The following is a 10,898-nucleotide window of genomic DNA, read 5'->3' as shown; positions in this document are numbered from 1 at the left end:
AAGTATTGAACGCGTTGCTTAACGCCGAGACACTACCAGTGTCTCCAAACATACATTGTTTAATAAATGAAATGTTAAATAAGAAATAGAAAACAGAGATGAAAAAAATAATTATTAAATAAAGAGTTGTTTTCTTTTTCTATGTCAAACTTTTTATATACAATATATTTTATACTAACATTTTCGATCGCTGATAATATAGTTCGGCGTGACGATTCGTGCTTCGCTTATCGTCCGCTTCTCTGTAGTCGGCGATACAATGTAATCGACTAAACTAACCTATGAGAAAATTGTTTACATGCCGTAGCATTTTAAAAGTGCACGTTTTATTAATACTTCCGAACAATGGCAAATCTCTGCGACGAAAAAATAACGCGTATGGAAGATATATTGAATACAGCATCGGTGCTGAATAAACCTACACTAGAACCGTTGCCTAATACTGAGAAATGCGAGAGGCAAAATATTCCACGAGGTAAACCAAAATCTGGTAGGATATGGAAGGAACAAAAAACCAAGTAAGTTACAATTTCAATAACAATAATATAATTATTCACAATATAATCCTTCAATAATTATCAATTCTTCTTCAACTATTATCATTTGAGAAAAACCATGATCTAGACTTTGATTATTTCCTAGTTTTGTTATAGTTGTAATTTTTAACACATCTCTGATGAAAATTTTTCTCAGAATTTTTCATATAATTTTTCAGAATTTCTATATAATTTTATAACTTTCTCATATTTTTTATACAAATTGGAACACTTCTCAGAAAATCTACGTCTTTTCTCAGAATTTTTCATATATGTTATTATGAAATATTGTAAGATTTCTAAAATTTTTTTGTAAGTACAATTTCTGATGTTATAAAATCTAAAAAATTTAAAAATATTTTTTAAAAATAATGGGGTGAGAAATTTCAGAATATTTCAGAATTCACATGTATGAAAAATTTTGAGGGAAGATGTAAACTGTTGAAGAGAAAAATGTTCCAATTCGTATAAAAATTATAAAAAAAATTTTCGCCAGAGATTGTATAATAAATTCTTTGACAAATTTTCACTTTGAAGCTTTGCTTGACAAGAAACTACTCCAGTACTGAACTATTCAATATCCCATTCATAATATAATTTCAGTTAATAGAACAAAAATTTTAATGTACTTGAAATTTCTGCCGAATAATAATTAACTATTCCTAACGTTTTGTCTAATGAGCAAAAAAAAATTAGTAATGCAAATGTTTGTTTGTAGATTTTCTTCTATAATTAAAACACGTGGAATTCGACAGTCATTTGCTAAGAAACAAAAGTTGAGAGAAGATCTGAAACGCGTTAAAGAGATGTCAAGGGCAATCAAGGCACAAAAGCAAGCAGAAAAGGAGGCCAAGAAGCAACGAAGGAGAGAAAATTTAAAAAAGGCAGAGGAAAATAGAAAAAAGAGCGAAATTGTGCAAATTGTAAGTCAATGTTAATATAATTTTTATTTAACAAGGCATGCATTTATTGGATATATTTTAAAACTCTTATTGTATGATCATTTTCAGATTAAAAATACTGCAAAGATAAAAAGGATGAAGAAAAAACAATTAAGAATGATCGAAAAGAGAGACACAACTAATATGTAATATTGAATAAAATCATGTATAAATAGAATACTTAAATACATAACATTATAATTATTTGTTAGACAATCATTTAAAAAAATTTTAACAAAAAAAAAGTTCTTTATTCAGCGCATATAGATTTCGTTATATATATCCTAAAAGAAAGTCTTAATTTTTTAATAATTTTTCTTTTTCTTCTTTTTCACGTGCAACTTGCATGACTACAAAATCTTGAAGTTCCATTTCCAGTTTGGAAATCTGGTTACATTTTATCTGTAATATAAGTGAATTATAAGTACCTGCAGATTGTAAATATAGCTTATTTTGAGACGTACATTTGTTTTTACCCATTTTGGTAGATAGTTGATGTTCTGTTGCAGCTCAAATCTATAAATTATCGTAATATAATTAAGTTTTAACTATTTCTAAATATTTATACCTATACATACCTTTTATCTACTAATAGTACAGCACCCCAATCATTTTTATGCCTGACACAACGACCTATTGCCTGATTTAGCGCCCTAAACGCATTTACAGTATACCACTCGCTACCAGATAGCAACTGTCTAGATTCATTGGATTTATTCAAGTTATTATACTCCATTTTCATGGTTACATCACTGCTTTGTAAAAGATAAGGTATGCCAATCTATAATAACGTAAAGATATAATATTAGAAATGTGTGTGTGTGTGTGTGTGTGTGATATATAAATCAAATAAATATAAAAAATATTCCTTACTGCTAATACACAACGAGCCTCATTATCGCTGAAATCTATTCCTTCCGCCACCTTTGCTCTAAAAACTGCAAAGAAAATAGCTCCGCGTACTGTTTGATACTGTTCAGACAGCGATTCTTCAATCACTCTACGATACGCTTTCATGACTGGGTTTAGATCTTTTTCATATTTCGGCTCCACAAAAATTGTCTTCAAGTTGGAGAGTTTGTCCCATATGCCGTTATTCCTCCATCTATTGTGTATGGTGTTCATTGCCTTGTAGGACGAAAAGAAACATAGTACACCAAATGGCACCGCGTCACATACTTGAAGAATCAAATTACCGAGTTCATCCTGTTAGAATGAGAGAATTGTTCAGATATTCATATACATATAGCGTGAATATATCTAAAATAAAATCATTAACAATCCGTTTCTCCTTACCTGAAAAGCCCAGGTGTTTACCTGATCATATGTGGCTTTTAAAGGTTTTCCACTTAGTCCCTGTGGTATGTATCTTATATATAATTGATTCTTAGGTATAATATGATCAGGATTGATTATATATGAGAATTTCGTCCCGAGTTCGCTTTGATACGACACAGTTGGCGTTAAAGTACCTGAAGCGAGTATTACAGAACGAACTTCATGAGCCAAAGGCTCAAAAACTATAGCTGGATTCATACATTTCAATATCATAGTTCGTACTTTGGTCAATTTTTTGGTTGTCGAGAACCAGTCATTTTCGGTTACCTGATAAAAAATTATTACACGATGTTTGATAGAATTATTAGATCATAATTACACAGACGAATTGCTCAGACATACCTTTTCAATAAATTCATTCGTTTCTACGATACACATCCTATAGTCATCAACCTTATCTGATGCAATCATTTGCATACCGAAACAGAGATACTCAAGAAGTTTCTTACTTTCTTGCGAAATAGTGGGATTTATCTTTTTAGAATTCTCTTCTTTCATATTCTGTTTGAAATCGTCTATAGCTATTTTACTAGCAGCAATAAAATCGGGAAATCTAGGACATCCGATCTCATTTACGTTGAGCAATTCTCGGAATACGGCACCAACCCAATGCTTACTGACCATTTCGTTACGATCCTAAAGCGTATACATTTTACTATAATAAGTAAAAATAACGATTATAACTATTTCATAATATGTTAATAAATACCTAAGGTACGAAATGAAAGTTTAAATAAATCATAATGACACGCAAAATTAATGTAAGAACAAAAATTAATGTTTTATTTTTTGATAAATATATATGCTCACATTATCTTTGACTTCAATATCATTAAGAAATTTTATAAGATCTGTGAGATATTCGTGTATGGTAGCATAAGTGATACTCTTATAGTCCATGTCCAAAAAATGTTTGCATTCTTTAACGGCAATTAAGAGTTTGTCATCTCTGATATCCACAGTGGCAGCTTCTCGACATATATTCTCGATATTATGAGCCTCATCGAGAATCACGATATTACCTCTTAGATTGATTTGCATCTATATATATTTTAATTATATAATTATTTATTACATCTATTGTTAGATATTTAATACTGTGGAAAATAGTACTTATGCATTTAAGATGAAAAGATTTAAACTGTTAAGCATCCCTATTGATGAATTATTTTTAATGTAATTATTCAGAGTTATTTACTGATTCTAAATACTTTATTAGTAACAATTTAATTTTGCTTACGCTATCGCGAATTTCTGGATACAGGATATAATTGTACGGACAAAAGATAATTTCTGCGTCGGCCATCAAAACTCTTGCACCGAAATATGGACAGGTCCCGACTTCTTTGCCTAACGACACCAAGTCTTCAATATCCCAAGGCGTGTCCATTTTACTAAATATTGTCGGTTTCTTCTTTGCATCGTCATTATAATATTTGCATTTTTTAGCCTACGCGTATAAATAATATCGTTATATGTATAATTATTTAACTTTTCAACTTCTCTGAATACGGTATAACATTTATAGAAACCTTAAGCCTGGGATCAAGTAATTCGTTACACAATTTGTCCTTGTTCTTATCAGTTTCTTGAATGCATGTTTTTTTTCGGCTGCTCAATATAGTCATTCTAGAAAGATAATCATTTATTATACATTCATTTAATAGAACGAATATTTCGCATGTTCCTTTACCTCTTATGGCTGTACGCGGTCTTCTTAAATTCTTTGACTACCTGCTCGAGTTGTCCGTGAGTTCGCGATCCATAAAATATTTTTGGCACTTTCTTTGTTCTACAGTAAATAAATATTCAATTTTTTACTATTCAATCTAGACGTATAGAGAACGTTTGAAATGCTATATTTAATAACGCACTTACTTGTTTCTGGACAAAATTTGGTCAAACAATTTTTCATCAAAATATTGCGACGAGTTTAAAAAGAAATTTCCAGCATCATCGTCGTCCTTGTGTAAGCTCTCTATTAAATAAGACAACAATTATTAACCTACTGTATTTATAAAAGTTCTTACTGACAAAATAACAATCAGTATCTTAAAAGAAATAATAATTTTTAAGAAAAATAATTTTTTCGTATATATATTTCATCGAGGAAAATAAATTTTATTATCGCGAATACTGAATTGAAGGTACGGAGATGTATATGTTCCTGGCATTGAGGAAGCAAGCGAGAGGCGAAGAGACGAGCGTAAAGGATGTCAAAACATTACGAATGCTGGCACGTGAAAGGGCACGAATCCATTGAACGGGATCAATAGGAAGGTTTAATTCTCTCGTAGAGCGCTGTGCAGTCTCGACAACAAGCCGGCTACTCGAAGAAGGCATTGAAAAGGAAGCCAATGGAATCGCTCTTAATCCTTTCGTACAATTTACAGAGCCGTAAAAATAGAAATGACTCTCAATGACATCGAGAGCCGACAAAACGGCTCGAAATTTACTCGTAATCGGATTTACAACGGATGAATCTACGGCAAATAAGATTTCGGTATCTTATCCTTGCAAAACTAGTTTCAAGTTTCACCCAAGTCTAGAGATACACTCTCTGGCTTTTTGCTTCGTATTGGAAGAAAAAAAAAACATATAGTTAAGATGTGCATTATTAGAGAGAACGATCGTAAAGAGTCAGATTTGGAAACGTATCGTCGCGTGTCGTATTTTGTCTCTAGGATGTTCTTCTCGTACAACAATACGAGAGTAAAAGATATGTGTTATTTATCCGAGATAATATTACGTCGCTTCACCATGTGCACCTAACCACGTACACACACGTACAAGTACGTAGGTACTAACATTGCGCCATTGCGTCGGACTACCCCCTAATTCCTCCTAGCGTTCTGTTCTCTGTGCAGACGCGCTACAGCGTGTTTCTTTTTTTTTTTTTCTTTTTCTTTTTTTCCCTGCACACGGGCGCGCGCTTCGTGTGTGCACTTTGCTCCGACGACGGCGGTTTCCATCGGCGCGGCAAGAGCAGAGGGAACGGGTGGTACGGTAGCACGGGCAAGGGGGTCTGATTGGCGACGGGGGTGAGAAGAGAGGCTAAGACAGGAAAAGCGAGACGGGGCCAATCAGAGCGCGGACTTCGAGGGTGTCGTTGCCAGGCAACGAAACACACCCCAACACCCAAGGGGAGAAAACCCCCGGGGGATACATCATCCAGCGATACAGTCGGCGCTGAAAGTTATCGCACCCTTGAGATATAGAGAGGTGCCCTTTTAACCTTGCGAGCCTGAATTTTAACACGGATCGTCGAACGACGCCTGAATTCGATTCGCAAAAATTAATTCTAATCTTTTACAGAAGAATATTAGATTCAACCTTTCGATTGCGACTCTCCGAGCTCGAATTGCGCAAATCTAAGGGGAAAATAATCGCGTTCCGTGTCATTAAATGATCGAGAATTACCTATGTGGTTACATTTAACTAGATATACGAAGAAACAAATTTCACGCCGGAAGTTCAATTCACGCCACCTTTTCATATAAAAATCACCGTACCCTTCAAATAAAAAAAAAAAAAAAAAAGTATCAAGTCAGCCACACACAGTCCAATCTAATCGCGCAGTTTCGATCCATTCTACGTCCATTCAGGATTACAACATCCAAGCATGAATGAACTCGTTTCACGTCGATCACTCGCGCTTGCTGTTGCATTCCCTCCTCCCCCGCGTAGCCTCTGCTACTCCACGATCCCTCCCGCAGTACTCGTTCCATCTCTTTCTCCTCTTTCTCTCGTTTTCGCTATATACTGAATAAACAGTTGATTCGCGTACATAAAGGCCGTGATTCTTCCCTTTTTTTTTTGTACTCGTTGCGATGCGCGCTTCCTATCCTATCGCCGCGCACGAATTTGACTCTTCCACCGGCATTAATTAATCGAATTGTTGTTCTACGATCGCTCGACGATTATTCTACAATTATCCACATTTGTTCCTGTATTTTAAAACCGTAGCTGGCCGTGGTAACCTCATGAATGGAGCAACATTGCGCGTTTACAGAATTGCATTCCGATGCGTCTTCTACGGATCGTCGGTCGTTCCCGATGACAAGCGTCTTCTGTTTTGCCGCGATGCAGCTGGCATGGCAAACACGGTCTGGCCGGATCGTCCAGTTTATTCCAACGCTCTGCAACGTCTCGGAACCCGAGAGTGCTTAAGCTACTTCAACGCCATTGAAATGCGTCGATACTTTGCTTCCAATATATCGAGTATTTGTTTTTACACGAACGCATATATAGGACGTTAAAAATCCTATCCCGTAGACAATAGTTCTGAACGTACTCTTTTATTTTACTATCATATTAATGATCTTCTTCTTATTAATTTTTTTCCCAACAGAGATACTTCAATATAAATGAAACTTCCGGTATAATTAAATATGTTTATACTTCGATGTAAGTAAAAATTCGTTAATACGCTTAAATTTATGATATTAAATTATACTCTATTTGAATTGTTTTTAAACATTTCTTAGGTCAACCACTATTCCTATTCAATACGTCGTTAATTTAACTGAAATAATAAAATTAAATAATTCAGCTCAAGAAATGTGCTAAATCTGATTACAATTTAATTTATTATTTAAGTGCATACGTTAATATGATGTTGTTTACTTTAAGCATTCAATTAGAAAAATGGATTTTTTACATTTTAACATATGGAAGTTAAAAATAATAAAATGTTATTTGATTCAAAGAATTGAATTATTGCTTCATTGTTATTTAACAATGTACATTCAATTGCAATTCTACACAACTAAACATGTTTGTCCTATTTATAAGATAATTAAAAAAAAAAACAAAATGCAATACATAAAATACTAGGATATAAAAAAAGCCTTCTCGAAAACTCGAGGGTTCTTTTAACTAAAACATATATAATTAATTGGAGCATTTATCATCAATGATCGTGAGTTTCTCGTGACATCAAGGGAGTGAGTTGAATGTCAAGTGCCAATTAGCTCGTGGTTATGGCTTGATTTTAGGAAATCGTTGCTAATTGGTCGGGATTGTGGTGCTTTATGAAACTTTGTGGCCAAACAAGACAAAAGCCGCGACGGAGTCCTTCCTAATATCCGCCAATTCCGCGGGATTGTAGGGCAACTTTGTGACTTCGAGAATGTTTGATAAAGGGACCCTGACAAAAGGAAGATCGTGCGAAGTTTCATCGAGATCGGCTTTTCGATATAATTAGCGAAATTAACGCCGCCATCAACCAATTCTGAATACCGACAGATATTTTTTACGGCGCGGACCATTAAATTCGCGTAACATCGAAACCGCAACTCGCATTTTGAGTAAAACGCCGATGTTCTTTTTAATCAATATGGGGAAGTGTTGTTAACCATTAATTATATAGACTACCAATATTGGATGCCAAATTTTCGTTGAAGTGATGTTGTAAAAAAAATGCAGCAATTTGAGATACAAAGAATGATACAGAACTCTAAGATTTTATTAATATTTGAATTTGTAAAAAGTTTTATAATTAAATAAAAAATACACAATATTCCTTTAAAATATTAAATATTTCGAGAAGACACGTGTATGGTGTAACTATGTATCGTATGTTTATTATATAAAATGTAAAAATGCAAGCAAAAAAAAACAGATTTTTATAATTTTCTTCATTTCAATGTATGTAAACGTATTAAATGTATTCAAACAAATGCGATGATCAAAAAACTAAAAATAAGAGCTTACATCGAGAGATTATACTGACATTAGGTATATTGTGTTGAAATATAAAATTGAGAAATATCAAAAGTAACAATAGTTGCAGAAGTAACAGAAATGATAAGAAAAAGAAAAAAAAGAAAAACAGCAAGGGGAGACACGAGATTCCTTGTTCAAAATACAAGATATTATTTAGTCATAAAATAATTAAAAAAACAATAAAATTCGAAGATACTAAAAAAGAAAAAAATCGACTAAAAAATAAATTACGATGGAAGATATAGATGAAAAAAAGAGGAACAATAATACAAACTCAAAAAAAAAACGAAGACTGGCATTTAGCTATATAACAAAGAGAATGAAGAAATGGTGAAGGAGGAGCAAAAAAAAGAAGACAAAAAAGCACGAGGAGATAAAGAAGAAAACCGTCAAAGAGAGACGCATGAGGATATCGAAAGACTCTCTTTGGCGACGAGAACGGCAGCGCGAACGACGCGCGCGACGAGGAAGGGGTAGCGAAGTGCCGAGGGATAGGGAATCGGCGTTTGGTTGAGGGGGTTGGGCGAGGGTTCGGTCGCCATGGCGACAAGCAGCCCCCGGGACCCTCGCAGCTCGTTGCCGGGGTTGGTCGAAAAGGGTGGCCCAGGGCGTCCGCCGGGCAGGTTAGGCTGGGCACGCAGCCCGAATGTCACTCGGTACAAGGGAACACAAGGATGTCCTTCGGACGCGATGGGGAGCAGAGCGAATGCGACGAAGAGGGTGGCGGCGGCGAAGTGGGAGGAAGAGGAAAACGAGGAGGACGAGGAGGACGAGGAGGTGGAGGTGGAGGTGACGGCGGCGGGGAGACCGCCGCGGCCCAAGATGGCCGACGACGCGACACCCACCATGTCAATAACACCCTTCTTCAGCGCAAACCGACCCCTTCCCGACCCGCTCCCACTTCCGGCTACTCCCCGCGCATCACCGACACCCCCTCGTCGTCCTTCATCGCCCGCCCCCATAGCCGACTTTCGTAACCATCGACGCTTCGCGTCGAGGACGAAATATCTTGCCACCGTTTCCCTGACTTCTTGCCTCTGTCGGTAATTAACGCGACCTTCCTGCCGCCGGAAAAGTGTAAAGGGACGCTTGGGGCGGATAGCTTGGACGACGGGGTACGCACGCGGGGGTGGACGACGGGGACCATTGCGAGCGAGGGCGTAATTCCGTTAAGTGTCTTCGTAAACTTCGTTAGCTGCATTTCCCGACATTACTCACCCTACCGCGCTGCCGCGCAACCCCCGACAGATCCCCCGCGGGGCGGAATATGAGGACGCGAACGACACGACAACGACAACGACAACGACGAGGACAGCGGCGGTGGTCGTCGTCGCCGTCGCCGCCGCATGGTCGGTAATGTTACCGCCGATAGGTTGCGTCGAATTGGTTTTTCAGAGTTGCGTAATGGACGGAAATCAAGCGCGAAAATATATTCCATCGCGCGCTTCAACGCCAGCTATTAAAAGCCTAATAACATCGAGATACTCGTCGCAACGTTCGGATTTCAACGCTGAAAAAATACCTTACGCCTTTCCCATAAAATCGCGTTCCTATGGATTAAATTTTCTTTCTTTCTTAACGTCTTTAATATCTAACAGAGAAATATCGTTATGTTCCCTATATTTTTTTGTTCTATATTTTTTCTCGAGCTACATTCAGATTCCCATCCAAGTGCCACCTATATAGGCATCCATCATCTTATCCTTGTTATTCGCCAAATGTTAAATAAAGATAAAATAATACCTGGGGAACACTCGGATGAGAATCTGCACGCGTCCTCGAAAGTTAACGTCCTCGAAAAATTCGAACGCAACAACACTCATGCAAAAGCGCGCTAATCAAAGAGTAAATGATTCCGTTATTGAATTATATATCAGTTCGATACACTCGATCACATTGAGATGTGCGGGCATGCTGATATTATTTCGAGAGCTCATGAATAATGGACAACGCGTATTAGTGTTGCAAATGTAACATTAGTTACATTCAAATCAAAGATAATGATAATCATTAACCGTAATTTACAAATAATATATGAGTTGATTATGCCAGAATGCGCAGTAATTTTCACCGGAGCAAATCCGCGTGCGGTTTCGCGATTGCTAACGAACCGAAAACTATAGTCTGCATTGCGATGCACCGTTAAATCACTTTTATAATTCATTATACTGCCGACATTCGTTAATTGTCTGTTACTGAAGTGGATAATCGAGACTTTTTCTTCGTTTTTACATAATTATATTTTATTAGTTCATGCCATCGTTGGAGACAGAAACTTTGCTCGAATTCTTAAAGTGTTGAATACGTATTAACCCTTAAACGCTACATTAAGGAAACACACTTGAGTATGTCATGC

At 36.4% G+C, this 10,898-nt stretch overlaps 2 protein-coding genes across 4 annotated transcripts in view; one reads left to right on the top strand and one right to left on the bottom strand.

Annotated features, from left to right (window-relative positions):
* Window positions 1-227: 227 nt before the first annotated feature.
* Window positions 228-1,681, top strand: LOC105145478 (coiled-coil domain-containing protein 86). Its single transcript, XM_011055024.2, has 3 exons — window positions 228-518; window positions 1,255-1,459; window positions 1,547-1,681. The coding sequence occupies exons 1-3, from the start codon at window positions 346-348 to the stop codon at window positions 1,625-1,627; spliced, it is 459 nt and encodes a 152-aa protein (XP_011053326.2). The 5' UTR covers window positions 228-345; the 3' UTR covers window positions 1,628-1,681.
* Window positions 1,682-1,706: 25 nt separating this feature from the next.
* Window positions 1,707-10,898, bottom strand: part of LOC105145477 (Fanconi anemia group J protein homolog) — a 49,023-nt gene continuing 39,831 nt past the window's right edge. For all 3 annotated transcript variants that reach the window (XM_087405790.1, XM_011055020.2, XM_011055023.2), the window contains 11 exons: window positions 4,694-4,793; window positions 4,509-4,607; window positions 4,348-4,444; window positions 4,056-4,265; window positions 3,626-3,856; window positions 3,158-3,451; window positions 2,774-3,082; window positions 2,351-2,683; window positions 2,056-2,258; window positions 1,942-1,993; window positions 1,707-1,879 (listed from right to left, as the gene is read on the bottom strand). In XM_087405790.1, coding sequence (XP_087261916.1) covers window positions 1,775-1,879; window positions 1,942-1,993; window positions 2,056-2,258; window positions 2,351-2,683; window positions 2,774-3,082; window positions 3,158-3,451; window positions 3,626-3,856; window positions 4,056-4,265; window positions 4,348-4,444; window positions 4,509-4,607; window positions 4,694-4,793 — 2,033 coding nt within the window. In that variant the 3' untranslated portion in view covers window positions 1,707-1,774. The remainder of the gene's footprint in view (window positions 1,880-1,941; window positions 1,994-2,055; window positions 2,259-2,350; window positions 2,684-2,773; window positions 3,083-3,157; window positions 3,452-3,625; window positions 3,857-4,055; window positions 4,266-4,347; window positions 4,445-4,508; window positions 4,608-4,693; window positions 4,794-10,898) is intronic.

Source organism: Acromyrmex echinatior, chromosome 4, assembly GCF_024713525.1.
Source record: "Acromyrmex echinatior isolate Ae372 chromosome 4, ASM2471352v2, whole genome shotgun sequence".
Classification (NCBI taxonomy): domain Eukaryota; kingdom Metazoa; phylum Arthropoda; class Insecta; order Hymenoptera; family Formicidae; genus Acromyrmex; species Acromyrmex echinatior.
The sequence above is the reverse complement of the archived record's forward strand: the minus strand, read 5'-3'. Positions and strand labels throughout refer to the sequence as shown.